This window comes from Narcine bancroftii, chromosome 1 (genome assembly GCF_036971445.1).
Source record: "Narcine bancroftii isolate sNarBan1 chromosome 1, sNarBan1.hap1, whole genome shotgun sequence".
NCBI classification, from domain to species: Eukaryota; Metazoa; Chordata; class Chondrichthyes; order Torpediniformes; family Narcinidae; genus Narcine; species Narcine bancroftii.
In genome coordinates this window covers 277,069,944-277,089,098 of record NC_091469.1, presented here as the reverse complement: position 1 = coordinate 277,089,098, position 19,155 = coordinate 277,069,944, and the positions used below count along the sequence as shown (strand labels likewise).

The following is a 19,155-nucleotide window of genomic DNA, read 5'->3' as shown; positions in this document are numbered from 1 at the left end:
GTGGCAGTAAAACCAATGCATGTGGTGGGCTGCTGGCGACTCGAGGTGAGGAACTCATGGAGGATGTGGGCTGCTGGAGACTGCTGTTAGGAGATTTGTGTTGGGTTGCAGACTGGCTCGAAACTGGCTGAAGGGGTACCAGGTATCAGAACCGGATGCGAAGTGGTGCTGAGGGCACTGAAGGGTTCCTGACTATGTCGAAGGTCCTGATCTGAAGCTTGGTTTGGACTGGACTCTGTGTGGCTGCAGAAGCATTGGAGGCAAATCTACACACACTCGGTAACTGTGGGGGGACTCTCTTTTGCTCTTTATCTCTGACCATAAGAGGTACTTCAGGCAATTTCTGATGATGGTGAATCTGTCTGCCTTACAGCAGGCAAAAGCAATTTCATGTAATATGACAGTTTTATTACAATGACAATAGTTGAATCTTGAAAATTTAGCACCTTACATAATTTAATTTTTTTAAAAATTAGACATACAGCATGGGAACAGGACCTTTTGGCCCATGAACCCATGCCAGCCATTTGACCTACAACCCCTGGTACATTTTGAACAGTGGGAGGAAACCGGAGCACCCAGGGAAAACCCATGCAGTCACAGGAAGAACGTACAAAATCCTTACAGATAGCGCAGGATTTGAACTCTGGTCCTGATCGCTGGTGCTGTAACAGTGTTGCACTAATCACTAGGCTAACTGTGCCGTATGTGAAAGAAGTGCATTTTAAAGAACTTTACAAGACTTGACTAGCATATGAGCTTACAATGACAATATTTTATAAAATTTCCCCTTCTAATTTGTTTAAAATTACTATTCCTTCCAAATAGTGAAGGATAACTGAACCCTTTTCAGTTTGCTCAAGTAAAGTGACTATTTCCTTACTATGATTTCAATTTTAAACAATCTTAACCCTATCACAAATAGTTAAAACAAGTATTAAAGCCATATAATGAACAGCAAAACCTCTGAGGCTCTTCACCACCACTCATCCACCTTTTCTCACACTTACCGAAATGAAGTGTTTTTTTCCTTCTGCTTTGGCAAAATTATTTGTGGTGCATTCTGACCCGCAGCAAAGGCAAAAGTGCTAAAGATTGATTGTGGATATCGAAACTTCACTATGTGTTTCTTGAAGATTTCCACCATCTCTGAATTCACTTCTTCATCAAATGCCACTTTAATTATCTGCAACAGTAATTAGATATTTTGCTGAAACTAGAACAACCATATAAATAAATACAATTACACTATTTTCCAAAAATATGTCAATTAGTTTGCAACAAAGTCCACGATTAAGTGTACCTGAAAGGTTGATGATCGAACCTGGAGTCCTTCCTGCATATTTTGTTGGAGCTGATTTTGGATACTGATCTTTTTCTCTTTCGTCATTGATGCAATGGGAAAACTCCGAACTATAGTTTGTTCACCAACTATACAAAACATGAATGAAGCAGCTATAAACTTCCCAATTGTATATGCATTTTCATATACACCAAATAAAATAAATGCTTATCCTTTCCTTTGAATTTTAAGTGACTTCATTCCAAATGCAATAAATAGAAATAAAATAACCAACCATGTTCTGGTAGCTATCCTGAAGAAACACAGCAATGTTTAAACAATGTTACTGAAAGGCTTCAAAGATGTGTCATTTTTAAAAAAATTTCAGGGTTTAATAAATTTCTAGCATTAATATCTTCAAAATCAATGATATATTTAATATTATGTTTATACAAACAGCTATATACTAACAATGCTGTAAGCATAGAACATTTGTCCATATTAGCTGAGGAAATTAAATTCAATAATATTGATGCCAACAAGTTAGGACAATTATGAATTTAAATCTTATATGTAATTCAAATACTTTCATTACTTATTTTACAACATACCAAGTGTAAATGTAAACATTTAAGTACTCCTGCACTTTATTAATTTTTGTTCCTCTCTGAATTGCACATTTTGTTTACATTTCTTGTTTATGTGTGTACATTGTGTGGTTTTTTTATGCACTACCGAAAAGTGGCAATTCTGCCTTGCCCACAGGAAAAAAAATCTCAGAGTTATGTGTGATGTCATGCATGTACTCTGACAATAAAGGTGAAATCTGAAATGTACAAGCTGGAAGAGAATAAATACATAATTTTGTGCTCCACAAATATGAGGTAGAAATCTAATCACTGATGTGAAAGTAGAGGGATACAAGAAAACAACTTAATGTATGACATTAGGTTAAATTGAAGACAATGATACAATAAAACTGATATTGTTTTGTTTCTCAAATGTTAACATACAAATATCAAAGCATTCCATTCACAAGAATTGTAGAAAACCTGCCAAATATTTTGTTTAATCTTTTTGGTTAAAAACATTAGATCATAAATTCTTCATTTCTTAATACATTTTATGTGATTAATTCTTAATGTTATTAATATAAAGTTGTTATAAACATACCCAAGGGATCATGTGGTGTGCCTTTGAAAATAATTCTGTATGTGGTTAGAAATAAGGCCCCCTCTGCAGGCAGAATATGAGGTCCACCCAGTGCTCCTCCTGATGCTTCCTCTCGACCATCTGGGTCCAAAACAACACGCAACCCTTCACCAACAAACTCTTCCCCAGGTAATAAAGCTGGCCGCAAAATCTTGGGCTGTAAAAGTATGGGAAAAATAAATTCTAACATGTACATAAATAACATACTTCAAAGAAACCATATCCCTTCTGTTGATTAATACAAAGATAATAGAAATTTGATCCTGGTGAGCAATGTAGTTTAGCTTGTTTAATGCATTTGGTTGTAATTATGAGATTTTCTGCAGCTCAAATGAACTCGAAGCAGTAATTTGATGATAAAAATTAATACAAAATGTAACCTGAGAAACTGAACAACAAACAATAGAGATATGGTCCTCTGAATTAAGGAAATATTCATCTTTTTAATATGAATTTTGTACAAATTGTAGCTGTACCTACTCAGTAATCCTTGGCTGTGGGTCTTCAGTGCCAGGTTGATTCGCCAATTCTGTCACAGATAACTGTACACAGGAGGTGGGAATCCCACAGTCTTCCATACAATCTGGTCATGTGACCCAACTATATCTGTTTTAAGGTCTGGGAAGTAGTTGGCGACCAATTCTAAGCATTTCGTATTTTCTTTCCAAGTGAATGATTTTCTCAGTTCCCAATTGGTAGCCTGAACCATTTAACTTTTCATAGCATTTTATTTAGATTTAGATTTTGCTTAAAAAATACATGAAAGAGATAGGAAGGGAGGTAAAAGAGTGGGTGTGTAGTATTACTAATAGTATCACAGCTGCAGAAAGGGAGGGCGTTGAGGAAGGATTATCTGAATCAGTATGGGAATTAGTCAGAAACAGGAAGGTAGCAATCACTGCAATAGTGTAGTAGTCGCTAAGCCCCCAAATCGCCCACGGGAATCTGAGGAGCAGATAAAGTGGCAGATTTTTGAATGGTGCAGAAGCAACAAGGATGTTTTTAATGGGAAACCAACTTCACAAATATTGACTGGCACCTCCTTATTACAAGAGGGATAGATGGAGCAGAATTCGTCAGATGTGTCCAAGGATTTCTGATGTAATATGTGGATTAGCCAACTAAAGGAGAAGCTATACTGGGTCAAGTAACTGGGCAATGAACCTGGTCAGATGACAGACCTCTCAGTGGGAGAGCATTTCGGTGACAGTGGCCACAATTCCATGACCTTTAGCATAGTTATGGACAAGATACAAGTAGACAAAATAGAAAAGTGTTTAATTGGGGAAGGGCAAATTACGATGGGATTAGGCAGGAATTGGAGAGAATAAATTGGGAACAGATGTCTTTGGGAAAAGCACAGAAGTAATATGGAGGATGTTTAGGGACCTCCTGCACAGGCTTCTGGATAGGTTTGTCAGGGAAACAGGGAACAGGGAACGATAAGGGAACCAAGATGACAAAAGAGGTGAGACAGGTAGTTAAGAGGAAGAAGGAAGTGTACATAAGGCTTAAGAAGCATAAGACAGGAAGGGCTCATGACAATTATATGGTAGCCAGGAAGAAACTTAAGAGAGGACTTAGGAGAGCTAGAAGGGGGCATGAGAAGCTCTTGGCAAGTAAGATTGAGGAAAACCCTAAGTGTTCTAGGCATACAGAAGGTTGACAAAAGTGAAGGGAGAGCCACTTAAGGATATAGGAGGCAACATGAACCTGGAATTTAGAAGATTGAGGGGGATCTTATAGAAACATAAAATTCTTAAGGGTTTAGACAGACTAGACGCAGGAAGGTTGTTTCCAATGCTGCAAAAAACCAGAACCAGGGGCCATAGTTTAAGGATAAGGGGGAAGTTTTTTAGGACTGAGATGAGGAAAAAGTTCTTCTCTCAGAGAGTGGTAAATGTGTGGAATTCTTTGCCACAGGAAGTAGTTGAGGCCGGTTCCCTGTGTAAGTGTAGGTTAGATTTGGCCCTTGTGGCCAAGGGGATTAGGGGGTATGGGGAGAAGGCAGGAACCGGGTACTGATCAGCCATGATCATAATCAATGGCGGTGTAGCCTTGAAGGGCCAAATGGCCTACTCCTACACCTATTTTCTATGTTTCTATTTTTTTTGGCAGCAGAGGAGATAAGGGAGGCCCTAAATGAATACTTTGGTTCAGTGTTTAGCAGAGAGATGGACGTTGGTCAATGTGATGTCAGCAAAGAACAAGCTTATGTGTTGAAGCATGTCGAGGTAAAGAAAGAGGAAATGCTGGATCTTCTTAAAACTATTAGGATTGTTAAGTTCCTGGCATTGGACAAGATATATCCCAAGTTACTGCAGGAAGTGGGGGAAGAAATTGCTTGAGTGGGGAGCAATGATCTTTGTTATCAGAGGGTTGGAGAATGGCAAATGTAGTCCCCCTGTTTAAAAGGAAGGTAATAAGGGGACTCATGGGAATTACAGACCAGTTCTTAGGGTGCGGTATAGTCAACAGGCTTTGTGAGGGGCAGGTCATGCCTCAAAAGCCTAATTAAATTTTTTGAGGAAGTAACAAAATAAAACTGAAAGTAGGGTTGTAGGTGTAATGTACATGGATTTTAACAAGGTATATGACAAGGTACCCCATGGTAGACTTATTCAGAAATTCATGACAATCGACTTGCCTGCAGAAAGCAGAGGATAGTAGTAGGAGTTGGAACATATTCTGCCTGGAGTCATTAACTATTGAAATTCCACAGGCATCTGAAGATCTATTCTGGGACCCCTGCTCTTTGTGATTTTTTTTAAATAAATGACCTAAACGAAGAAGTAGAGGGATGAGTCAGCAAGTTTGCAGATGACACCAGGTTGCAGATATTGTGGATTGTGTAGACGGTTGTCATAGATTTCAAAAGAACACAGACAGGATGAAGATTTGGGCTGAAAAGAGGGAGATGGAGTTCAATCTGGATTGAATTCCCTCTAAGTGTGAAATGATGCATTTTGGAAGGTCGAACTTGAAGACTGAGAACATGGCTAATGGCAGTATTCTTAACAGTGTGGAAGAACAGAAAAACCTTGGGGTCCAAATTCTAGATATCTCAATGTTGCTGCCAGGTTGATAGGGTTGATAAGGCAGCTTATGGTATGGTAGGCCTCATTCGTCGAGGGACTGAGTTCAAGAATCATGAGGTAATGCTAGACCCCATTTGGAATATTTTGTGTTCAGTTTTAGTTACCTCATTACAGGAAGGATGTGGAAGCTTTGGAGAGAGTGCAGAGGAAATTTACCAAGATGTTGCCTGGATGGAAGAACATGTCTTATGAGACAAGGTTAACAGAGCTGGGGCTATTCTCTTTGGAGCAATGAAGGAAGGGAGATTATTTAATAGAGGTCTACAAGATTATGAGGGTCACAGATATAGTGAACAGTTAGCATCTTTTACCTCAGGTGACAGTAGCAAACACTAGAGGGCATCTGTATAAGCTGAGGGGTAGAAAGTTTAGAGGAGATGACGGGGATAAGCTTTTTTTTTAATACACAGAATGGTAGGTACCTGGACTGCATTGCTGGGGTGGGGAGAGGGTGGTCCAATAGGAACATTTAAAAAAATGCTTAGGCCTTAGGTATATGGGTGTGAGGTAGGGAAGGTTTAGATTGTTGAGTAGGTTTATATTGGCCAGCACAACATCATGGGCCGAAAGGTGTGTACTGTGCTACAATGTTTTATGCACTATTTGCTAATCGAAGCCCTTTTTTGCTTCAGTCTTAAAGGACTGTTTTACCTCACATTATTGATTTTATAGTTTTGTTTATCTCCATTTCATCATTATTTACCTTGATTTAATACTCAGTTTTTCACAAGTTTTGCCTTACTTTTTACCTTTATTTGTAAGTTTGGGTTGAACTTCTTCATCCATTTAAAAATTAATAAATGATAAACCTTGCTGTTTTGTTGCACCTTTTCTTCATTCACCAGGGTTTTTTTTTTGTAAAATTTTCTCCAGTTTTTTCTCATCTTTGTTACCAATCAGAAAACTGAAGTTCAGAGTTTTTCCATTTTCAAGTTGTTTCTTTTGACTAAGCAGGAAATTAATCAGCATTATTTTATTTGGTACTCCCTATCATCATCTGAATTGTCATACTTGACAACCTCTTATGTACAAGTAAATCCTGGTGACCACATGGTGATGTCTTTTTATAGTGCTGCAGGTTTGAAAACCGACATTCACCTAAGATAATAGAAGCATACAGAATTCTTAAGTGTATAAAAGCTAGGTGTCTGTAATCAACAATTGTCAGGGCCTTCTGACATTTAAATTTTTCCACACAAATATACGATTTCCATTGACTTCTGATAGCTGCACCAAAGTTGATGGAAGTTCTGTTTTTTCCACATGTTGCTGGGAATCACTAAACAATAACTATTATTCATCAAATCCCACAATCTTTCTTTACTTAAAAGACACATGAGCACTTAATTTCATTGCTGTAAAGTATTATTATCTCTCTTTATTAATACATCATAAAAACTATTTTGGCATCTATGCAACCGGGGCAAGAGTTTAATGATTTATATTATAATCTGGAACATAACTACTATTTTCTCAACATTCTGTTGATTACAGTTTGTTTCATTTACGATAGGTTTACAAATCATAGAGATTTGGTCTATCTGCACAGAATTGAGTTCTGAGGAAATAATACATGGTTGCCATAGCAGACTTCAAACTGACCAGAGAGAGGAGGATTCAGTTAGGGACTGGAGCATTATGGTGGAGATGGAGACTGATACTTTCTAATTATTTCTGTTCTGTCACTGCATTCTCAGTATCTACAAGTTTCTAGTAGCCCACAAATTGGAATATGACGTTTAGTGATTCCTCCAAAACTGCACCTGGTTTCATGGAAGGGGGATCATGGAAGAGGGTAGAATTAGACTCCAAAAAATGATAAACACTTTTCAATTTATGACCTAAAATTTTAAATGTGGACCCAGTATTTGAACTGAACTAAGATTAAATATTGCATCATTATTCCTTTTTTGTAAGATGTTTATAGCGAAGATACTGCTCGTGTTATTTAGCTAATGTGTTGGCCTTCATCACAAGTTGCAGGGTGGTCTTCTGCATTTAAATGTTAATTGCTCCCATTTACCAGCAGGTATTGAGTATTTCTAGTGAAGGTTTCTGTAAACCCCTGACTTTTTATTGTACTTTCGGCTTCTCTTGACAATATGCTTATCTAAAAACTGATTAGTTTTTTGCAATGGATTTGCTTTTCGGAAGCCATATCCTTGAAGTTTCACTTTCTCATTAGTCTTTGTTCTCAATATAGGACATCATTAGTCATTTCACATAATTCTCTGGCATACATTATTTGACTATCTCTAAGGACCATTCAGAGTTAGTGGCCCTTTTTGTTTAGCCATATTCTATTGACTATAAATCACATATGTTATTCCAATTTCTTCCAAAGGGACCTCTTCAGCAAAAAATTTCACCCCTCTTTGAACTAGCAATATTCGGTTCCCTTTCCACAATCTGAGGATCAGAGTTTATTGGGTCTATTTTTGGCCTTCAATGTCTGACCTCATGGTCAATATTTTTCCTCAAGATTATCTAATCTCTAGAAGGTATAATTGGAACTTTTATTTACATTGACTTCAACTGTTAATTCACCTTCCAGACAATTTTACATTTCAGAAATGTCTTGACTCTCTTGAATAATTCAAATTACTTATCAACCATTGTTGATATAAAATTACTTATCAACCATTGTTGATATAAAAGGCACAGAGGTACCTCTCCAGTCATCCAGATTTGATCCAGAAATCCAATGCTGTTTGTATGGAATCTGCACAATCTCCCCATGACCAAGTTCTCCACTTTCATCTCATGTAGACGAGTAGAAGGGAATCACAGTGGAGTTGAAGGGCACATGAGAGAGAGTGGGGGAAATGGCATTACTGTGGCAGGTGGCAATTACCAATAGCTATGTTATGGTGGCAGGCTTCGGTGCAATGATTATACACTGCAAAGGATCAAATCTAAATGGGGATAAAAGTGCCTGAAAATTTTAGCCTCTCTCCTTATCAAACAAATAGAAGTGGAGTATTGTTTTGAAGTGGTGCCAAGGCATTAATTGTTTACTACTCTCTCCATATAACCTGTACGGATGCAATTCAACAGGACAGGGTAACTGAATATAAATGAGACTGAAATTTAAAATTCAATCACATAACATAAAGCCTATTTTAATTTATTCTGCCATTTTACTTAATGAGTTTTCTCCTTTGGATTTTTAACCTGTAATTTCATTATTTCCTGGAATCACTCATTTAAACAATTTTGGACAATCTTTGGACGTACTTTAGATTTCTCTTCCCTACAATTCTGTTGTGAAACTTGTTCCACTTTTTGTTTAAAAGGAAAAAAGTATGGTGCCATTTTAAATACAGCTGTTTTAAAAATGTTGCTACACCGAGGGGATATAAAAGTCCAAAAACATGGTGGAGGAGCCAAGTTAATATTTAATGCCAAAAATATTTAGGCACGTTAAAAAAAATTGCCTAGAAAACAGTTTGTTTGAAGAGAGAGATAAGCATGAGGTGATACAATAAACAATTTTGATGCAAGTTCTGTTAACGTGTCATCAAAATATACCATAATCAAAAAAATGTTTCCATTGATCTCATCAGGTTTTACCAGGCTTTCACCAATTCAAGTAATTATCTTGTAACATTTCTTTTCCATAAAATATTGGCAGTTCACTCAGCCAACATTATAAAAATAATTCTGTTCAAAATGTGGTCATTTTTTGGGACATTGCCTTGGTGATTTGCAGAGAACACATCTGTAAATGTGCTCTTAACACTGACATATATAACAGTAAAATCCCCATTATCCGGCATTCAATCAACTGGAAACTCAAACAACCATCAAAAATAAGAAATAAATAAACTAATGCTGTACATTTAAAGATAAATAAATAAAATTTTAAATAAAAGTTTAAAATTGGAAAAGTAAAAGTTCTCTGAAGCAACACACAACCCCATGGGAGAAAACATTCAGCCTGTGGAGTGCTTCCGTCATGCCCCGTCCGCAGCAGCTCTTTGAATAAAATTTCAATAAAGTCGTGTTTGGATAAAATCGCAGCACCCAGGATGAAGAGCCACTGGGATGACTCTCCCAAAGTGTCTCCCTATCCCCACCTGATAAAAGTCTTTATCTTTATTAGTATTAAGTATATTAATTAGTAAGGTTTTATCTGTAAACTTGGGGGAGGGGGAGTTAATTATGACTGCAGCATGGTTAGCTTGGCAGCTAATGCAACCCTGATACATCGACCGGGATTCGAATTTAAAGCAAGGTGCTCCAAGGGTCTGACCAGGACATACGTGGAGGCAAGTCAGGTTGCACAGAGGTCCTGACCGGGACACTTGCATGGAGGTGAGACAGGTTACACCAAATGACTGACCAGGACACTTGTGTGGAGGTAAGTCAGGTTGCGTGGAGGGTTTAACCGGGACACCAGGATGAAGGACTGGTCAATGCTGCTCGCGGCTCTGATGACTCCTAAAGGGTCTCCCTATCCCTACCTCATAAGAGTCTATATACTTATTAGTATTAGTAAGGCTTTATCTGTAAACATGGGGGAAAGGGGGGGGGTGTTAATTATGATGGAGGCATGGTTAGTGTAGTGACTAGTGCAACACTGTTATAGTGCCAGCAACTGGGGTTTGAATTTAAATTTTGACCCTTATGGGAATTACTTGATTAAAGTGAACTTTACATAAATAAAGAATGCAATACTAATTTATTTCAAATTACTTTTCATTTTGCACTGTCTTTTGTCTTTTAAATGGTTTTCTTAATGCAGTTGTATTAGTTAGATAGAGTCTGTCAACAAGAAAATTCACATTTCTGGCATCTGCGATCGCTGTAGGTGCCAGGTAATGGGGATTTTACTGAACAATATTTTGTTGCTTTCCTGATTATGCACCAGTATTTAGAATATGAAGTTACGGAATTAGAGCAAAGTCTAAAAGAGTTGAAAATTTTAACATGAAGCAAGATTAATATTACAGAACTGCTTGAAAATATTTGAAATCGAATTAAGATAAAACAATTGTAAACTGAAACAATTTCCATGGTAAGCAACATGGGACCATGAAATGGTGGATTTAATATGGCCTACAACAAATAAATTAATTCAAAAAATCCACTTCTCTAATACTTGGACCATCAATAACTGGAAGTTTTCTTTATACACAAAAGTACTGGAGAATCTCAGCAGATCCTGCAGTGCTCATAGGAGGCAAAAATATATAGCTAATGTTTCAGGCGTGAACCCTTGTGCAGGGCTCAGGCCCGAAACATGGCTTATATATCTTTTTGCCTCCTATGTCGCTGGAGGGCCTAAGATTTTCCAGTACTTTTGTGAATTAACTACAATCATAGTGTCTGCAGACTTTCTTGTTTCACTGGAAGATTTCTGTTGTCCAACAGACTAGCTGTTGTGATACCAGATGCTTATCACTAGGTGGTGCTGTAGTGATTAATTACGTTGTTGATTACCCTCCAGCCCTATTTACTTGCACCAATCTGAAAGGAAAGAAGAAAGCAAAGAATAAGGAAGTTTAAGAAGCATAAAGTCAAAATAAAATTACCATTGTGACATTAAAACAGAAAAGAACAAGTAAAGAGAACTAAAATATAAAAATGGTAAAGAGAGAAGACAGAAAAACAGAAGTCAATGATTTATAAAGCAAAGGAGATCTTACAACCATTCATATCAGATGTTATCATCAACTACTCTCAGTCCAAATCACTTTGGATCCAGATCTGATTTAGTTAATCATATTTTCTTTTTAATCCTAGTTCCTTCTGAATATGCAGTGCAGTGATGTCATGCGATAAGAAGTGAGCAAATTTGTTTACCTTCTGTATTGGTGGAAGCCTCCTGCTTTCCCGATGAACAGCCTCAAGTGTCTCAATATGCATTGCCACAATTCCTTGAATAAATAGTAAAGCCATGATCAGATAAACTACTTGTTCAATTAAAATTAATTAAATGTATTTATGACTTGTAAAAAATAAATCATTCTGAAACACAACTCCCTTTTATTAGGATTCATGACTTGAACATATTTTGAAATTTAAACTGTCATTTTTGTTGAAGAAAACTAAACTTTAGACCAGTGGTTCTCGACCTTTTTCTTTCTACTCGCATACCATTTTAAGTACTCCCTATGCCCTAGGTGCTCTGTCATTCTTAAGGTGGTATGTGGGTGGAAAAACGTTTGAAAACCACTGTTTTAATTGTACCTAATTGACTCGTTATATGCACAGTTTCATAGGAAATGGGCCAATAACAATTTTTCTCAAGCAAAATATTTCAGTTACAATTGTGACTAAAGCAGTGATTCTCAACCTTCTCTTCCCACTCACTTACCACCTTAAGCAATCCCTTATGAATCATAGAGCACTTATGGCATAGGGATTACTTAGTGGAAAAAAAAGGTTGACAACCACTGCCTCAGACATACATACAGACAGACAGACATACAGCATGGTAACAGGCCATTTTATCCCACGAGTCTATGCCGCCTAATTTACACCCAATTAACTTCCACCCCTGGTACGTTTCCATTCCATTTTCCTCCTGCTTCCCAGTCCAGTTTGTACTTAAGTAATAAATGATAAGACAAGATTTAAAAAAAATACATTCTAGCTCCACTTTGCCCATATCATTTGTCCCAAGCTGCCACAATTTCCTTTTCCAGGATGATCTGAGGGAATAGAAATATCAAATTATGTAACTTTATCTGATATGGCCTTGGTCCTCCTAATGGTTTTATGTGACCCTGACAGTTTTTATTTCACTCTGTCATTGAGAGGATGTATTTACAGACATTCAGATAACAGAACTTATACTTTCAAAGGCCAAAGAAACAAATAACCAAATGAAAAACAGCAAAAAGCAGAAAAACAAGAGGAATGCATTAGAATGTGATCATGGGCAGTTTTATATTTAATAATAGAATCACCCGAGATTTCAAATGAATGGTTAATAGTAAAAGGGAAAATATAAAATCTATTGCAACTTTTTTTAAAATAAGTTCACTGATAGTCACAAGTTATTTAATTCTACAAAAGAAATAAAAGTGGCACTGATTCAAATGAGACTGGTTTTGCCTCATATGGACTTTTAAGGCAAAAGAACAAAAGTATTTTTATGAAACCACATCAACAGGCAGCCATATCACAACCTCTGTGATCTTCTTGACTTCCTCTTGAAATATAGCCACATTTAATATTTTCAGAAACTATATACCTGGCTATTTCTCTCCATCAATACAATTTCTTTTTCTGATTCTAAGATTTGATGCAATTGTTTCAGAACTTAATACAGTTTTTATACCAAAAGGCGATAGCTTGCTCCACAATAGCTTGGAGAGATATTTATATCAGGTTGCTGAACCAGGGTTCTGCATATTGATTGCAGCAACAGTCATATTAGCATATCAGCATCAGTATAAAGTACAAGTACCATAATTTGGTACATCCTTGAAAAAAGTTAATTCCAGTTGAAAACTGAGCAGTTTTCAAGAATGGTGTTTTAAGGGATAATGTGGACAATTAGCATTAACCAATTTAAACCTGCAATTTCAAGTACCAAACATCATACAATTATGGCATTAGCTTATGGAAGTCAGTCAACAACAACCGTGAATGTACATGATTATCTCTTTAAATAGTGGCTCCCTTTTACTGATGAACTTATATTTAGGTGTGGGGAAATAAGAAGGGTCATGAGCAGGAGGGTTGTTCCAAAGTAGGTTAACTGGCATCAAATCAGGATTGATTGGACTTTGTGTGGATGGTGGTTGAATCTTAGCTAATTAGACAGTTTGTGGAAAGATTCTGTCCCGCATCGGACTTGTCAGTCATCAATGAGCCTGCAGCAGATATGGACATACCCCTCCATAAATCTTCATCCGCGAAGCCAAGCCAAAGAAGAGAAGGAAAGATTTTAATCCCTCCCATTAGTATGGAAGTGCAAATCAACATCGTTTGGAACTGAGACAGCTACAGATTCATATTTTGATAGTGTACTCAATCCTGATGAATAGAAAGAAATCTCTACAATTATACAAATTGAAATAATACCGGATAACTGCTATAAAAATGAAAACAGTAAGAATCAGAAACCGGTTTACTCACACCTAAGAAAATCAGCTGGAAAGAAAGACAGGTTAGGCATCCATCCAACCATCTACAGACTCGTAGTTTTTCTACACTTTAGATTCCAACCTGGTATCATGCAATGCAGATTCTTGATATGGTCCTGTGTGACCCCACTCTCAGTGCAAACTTTGTCAATAAACCTTGTTATAAAACGAATCACTGCATTGGCAACATCATTGTTCTCTGCATCTTCAAACCCACTTTCAGTGTCATAGCTCTCAGCAACGCTGCCGGCAATGCTGAAAGAGATCGAGTAAAAGCTTCAATAAAGAGCATTCCTGGCAATATTACACAATATAAATTACATTACCAAACCTTGCAGAGCAATATTTTTCTTTATTCAAAGAAAATGTGCAATTTTCCCCATTACCATTTAAAGATATGTGCTTCAGAGAATAGATGAGTACGAAGAGTGCAGAAAAGTAATTTAATTTCCAGTGCCAAAGTTCTCTGCAATTTGTTCAGCACTGCACTTGAGGCTAGAGATCTGCATTTATTCTATGGCTACTAAGAGACCTGTTTGTTGGGCTAATCACAGATGTACAATCCCTTCTCAGTTTTTTTTTAAAGAAAATAGTTTATATTCTTTCAGCATTGGAACAAAATCACCTACAAGTGTATCATCCAGCAGAAAACCACCAAACAAAATTCAAAAATGGCCCAGAAAAACAAATTGGATGGTAGATCCATTATTAAGGCTTCGTCATGGGGTAATTAATCAATCCTAAAATTATTAAATGGTCAGCATAGCCTTGTAAAGGTAAAATGTTTTGAATGGATTGAATTGAGCTGATTAAGGATATATCTTGCAGTATAGTCAAGAGAAAACTGATGGATGTAGTTTGGATTTTCTAAAAACTTTTTGCCAGATATAACTAATATTGTTTGATAGTGAAGAAATTTGATGAGCCTTTCCATATGATTTTGTGACAAGATCTATAATTATGCATAAGGAATAGCAAAAGTGTGACTCCCAAAAGGACAATAATGGGAGAAGATATCATGGGAGCCTCGGCAGAGCAATATTAAGACATTAATATTGTTATCATAGTTCAACTATGACTCAATCCTGTTTAGGCTGATATATTGTAATTAGTGTGGAAATTGTAATTATGAGTGGAAATGCTGATATGATCCAGTATTAATTTAAGTGATCATTTTGAAATCTATGAGAAAGGTTTTTCAGAAAAAAAAAGCCCATCGATTGATGCCACATCTGGTAATCAAATCAAAATAATTGAAGAAAATTTGGCCCATTAAGATTTTGTGATCCATGACCACTTTCCTGCCTATCCCCAAAGTTGTACAATTCTTAATGCCCAAATATCTATTGACATATGCTTTGAATATACTCAACAAGTTAAGAACTTCACATGAAACCATCCGACAGAAGTAAATCTCTTCATCGCTAAAATTTCTTTGAAATGGCCATTCCCTTTTCCTCAGGCAGAGCCTTAGCTCAGGACGCTCTATATTAATAAACAGTCTCTCAGCATTTATCCTGTCTATTCATCCCAGAAGCAAAATCTGAGAGACTGCAGACACTGTGGTCGAAGTAAAAACACAATGCTGGAGAAACTTAGCAGGTCAAAGTGTACTTTATATAAAAAAAGATAAAGGTACATAACCAACGTTTCGGGCTTGAGCCCTTCATCAAGGAATGGATAAAATGTGGGCAGACGCCTGAAGAATCATGTAAATCTCAATGAGATTACTTAATTTTTCTCAATTCAATATTATTTACACTCCAGTCATCTCAGCAAACCATCTGGCCAATTTGCAAAGCACTCGAGGTCAAGGCAAGTGTATCAGTCTCCTGATAAAGACAGCAAAATCCACAGTCCTCCTCAAGAGGTTTCATGAAAGCCTTACACAAATATTAATTATTTGCTTAACTTCCCATTTCATTAATCAGAAAAACTATACATAGTTTCTCCTTATTTAAAAACAGTTTTTAATTCCTTACAAGATCATCTATTTTTTTCTTTTTCTACCAAAGAAACAATATATGCGTTACCTTGCATTTTAAAACATACTCTTGTTTACTCCTTATTTTGATCTACTTCCCTTTGGATACTCTGCATCTTCCTTACAGCTCACTTTCCCATCCAGTTCTGTGCCATCAGCATAAGGGCATACATTACACAACTGTTCTTTCTTCACAGATAGCAATTTATTTAGTCAATATCAGAGGATCCCTTTGTGTGTTTCTTCAGGTGGTTGTTTTTCCAGACTCTTTTGTGTAGTCTTCCAAAGGCGCTATTTGCCTTGGCGAGTCTGTTGTCTATCTCTTTGTCGATCCTTGCATGAGATGAAATGGTGCAGCTGAGGTAGGCAAACTGGTTGACCGTTTTGAGTTCTGTGTGCCGGATAGAGATGTGGGGGGGCTGGTGGTCTTGGTGGGGAGCTGGCTGATGGAGGACCTCAGTTTTTTTCAGGCTGACTTCCAGGCCAAACATTTTGGCAGTTTCCGCAAAACAGGACGTCAAGTGCTGAAGAGTTAGCTCTAAATGGGCAACTAAAGCGGCATCGTCTCCAAAGAGTAGTTCATGGACAAGTTGCTCTTGTGTCTTGGTGTGAGCTTGCAGGCGCCTCAGATTGAAGAGACTGTCATCCGTGCGGTACCGGATGTAAACAGTGTCTTCATTGTTGAGGTCTTTCATGGCTTGTTTCAACATCATGCTGAGGAAGATAGTAAAGAGGGTTGGTGCGAGGACGCAGCCTTGCTTCACGCAGCTGTCAATGGAGAAGGGTTCGGAGAGCTCATTGCTGTATCTGACCCGACCTTGTTGGTTTTTGAGCAGTTGGATAACCATGTTGAGGAACTTGGGGGGGGGGGGCATCCGAGGCGCTCTAGTATTTGCCAAAGCCCTTTCCTGCTCATGGTGAGGTCAACAAAGGTGATGTAGAGTCCTTTGTTTTGTTCTCTGCACTTTTCTTGGAGCTGTCTGAGGGCAAAGACCATGTCAGTAGTTCCTCTGTTTGCGCGAAAGCCACACTGTGATTCTGGGAGGACATTTTCGGCGACACTAGGTATTAGTCTATTAAGGAGAATCCTTAATAGGAAAGATCAGCGTGTACAGAGCCGTTGTCATACCCACGCTCCTGTTCGGCTCCGAATCATGGGTCCTCTACTGGCATCACCTACGGCTCCTAGAACGCTTCCATCAGCGCTGTCTCTGCTCCATCCTCAACATTCATTGGAATGACTTCATCACCAACATCGAAGTACTCGAGCTGGCAGAGTCTGCAAGGATCGAATCCACGCTGCTGAAGACCCAACTGCGCTGGGTGGGTCACGTCTCCAGAATGGAGGACCATCGCCTTCCTAAGATTGTGTTCTATGGCGAGCTCTCCATTGGCCACCGAGACAGAGGTGCACCAAAGAAGAGGTACAAGGACTGCTTAAAGAAATCTCTTGGTGCCTGCCACATTGACCACCGCCAGTGGGCTGATAGCGCCTCCAACTGTGCATCTTGGCACCTCACAGTTCGGCGGGCAGCAACCTCCTTTGAAGAAGACTGCAGAGCCCACCTCACTGACAAAAGACAAAGGAGGAAAAACCCAACACCCAACCCCAACCAACCAATTTTTCCTTGCAACCGCTGCAACCGTGCCTGCCTGTCCCGCATCGGACTTGTCAGTCACCAACGAGCCTGCAGTTGACGTGGACATACCCCTTCATAAATCTTCGTCCGCGAAGCCAAACCAAAGAAAAGATCAGAGGATCCCAATATAGATCCCTGTCACCCAACTTGTAGCATTTCATGAAACTAAAATCCCATTTCTCCCTACCCTTTGATTTCTTCCTTTAAGCAATCAATTATTCATGCTAAAATAAAAAGTGAAAATGAGGGTCAGAAAGAAAAACAAGTGTTTGTTCTCATGACCTGAAATGCTAACTCTTCCCATAGATGGCAGACTGATTTCCTGAGTATTTCCAGCACTTTCGTTACATTTTTGATTTCCAGCGTCTGCAGTTTATTCCTGCTTATTTTATATAATCTTTTACTGACATAACGAGTCTTTTGAAAATTCAAACTACATCCATCAGTTCTCTCTTGACTATACTGCAAGATATATCCTTAATCACCTCAATTCAATCCATCCAAAACATTTTACTTTTACAAGGCTATGCTGACCATTTAATAATTTTAGGATTGATTAATTACCCCATGACGAAGCCTTAATAATGGATCTGACATTTTTACAACAACTGATTTTAAGCTACAGAGCAGTATTTTGGATCTTTCCCCCTTGTGTAAATAGAGTTAAATTTTATTTTAATCCTTTAAGACAGTTCTACAAAGTTCATCAACATCTTTGAAGCCATCTCTTTTAGAATTCTCCAGTACTTTTTCTATAATAATATTAATGTCTTAATATTGCTCTGCCGAGGCTCCCATGATATCTTCTCCCATTATTGTCCTTTTGGGAGTCACACTTTTGCTATTCCTTATGCATAATTATAGATCTTGTCACAAAATAATATGGAAAGGCTCATCAAATTTCTTCACTATCAAACAATATTAGTTATATCTGGCAAAAAGTTTTTAGAGAGAATATGCTAATAATAGGGATGGCACATGGGTATAAGTGGGTGGCACAGGCTCTCAGGGTGGAAGGCCCTGTTAATGCGCTGTATCTCTAAATTAAATGTAAAGAAAATTTAAACAGGTAACAATGCAATGAATCACCAACATTTCAAAACAGAGAATACTGCGGATAGCAATGAGTACATCAGCCAGCTGTGTGTGCTCCTTTTTTTTTCCTGCTTTATGGTCATTTCTTCAGGTTTTAAAGTGAAACATTTCCTGCTCAGCATGCTCTAAGTCAAGGTCATGCTATTATGAAAAGACCATTGGATTTCAAATCAGCCCATACGAAAACTTAATTTTTAAGATTTCTTAATAAGGATTTTATTTGATTATGTTACGAAGATGAATTCCCACAGAGATTTACAATGTTGTTTATTTTTTAAAAAAAGGTCATGTGCCATGTTTTCAGACACAATTTCAGCTACAATTATTGTGCTAACAAAAGTCACTGCAACATCGATTATATTAAAAAATAAAAGTAACTTACAAATGAAGCATGCACAATTACTACAATAGATAGTAATTTTATTGATTCCAAACAATAAAGCTATTTATCTAATGCATTTGTTTATTATAGAGGATATTCAAGGTTAGCAAGGATGTAAAAGCTGTACAAAGTTGGGTTGTTTTCTCTGAAGTGTAGCAGGTAGAGGGGTGACCTGAGGGGTACAAAATCATGAGAGGCATTGATACATTGGACAGTCAGAATCTTTTCCCCCGGGTAAAAGCATTACACATGAGAGGACATGCATTAATGGTGAAGGGGAGAAAGTTTTACATGGAGAGCAATAGGTGCCTGGAATGGGCTGCCAAAGGTAGTGGTGGAAGCAGATGCAACAGTAGCATT

At 37.7% G+C, this 19,155-nt stretch overlaps 1 protein-coding gene across 9 annotated transcripts in view; it reads right to left on the bottom strand.

Annotated features, from left to right (window-relative positions):
* sbf2 (SET binding factor 2) overlaps nucleotides 1-19,155 on the bottom strand; it is a 446,331-nt gene that overhangs the window by 95,265 nt on the left and 331,911 nt on the right. For all 9 annotated transcript variants that reach the window (XR_011345382.1, XR_011345383.1, XR_011345385.1 and 6 more), the window contains 5 exons: nucleotides 13,777-13,949; nucleotides 11,401-11,474; nucleotides 2,456-2,651; nucleotides 1,304-1,431; nucleotides 1,011-1,186 (listed from right to left, as the gene is read on the bottom strand). Coding sequence is in view for 5 of the 9 variants with exons in the window: in XM_069900054.1 (XP_069756155.1) it covers nucleotides 1,011-1,186; nucleotides 1,304-1,431; nucleotides 2,456-2,651; nucleotides 11,401-11,474; nucleotides 13,777-13,949 (747 nt within the window). In the remaining 4 variants the exon portion in view is untranslated. The remainder of the gene's footprint in view (nucleotides 1-1,010; nucleotides 1,187-1,303; nucleotides 1,432-2,455; nucleotides 2,652-11,400; nucleotides 11,475-13,776; nucleotides 13,950-19,155) is intronic.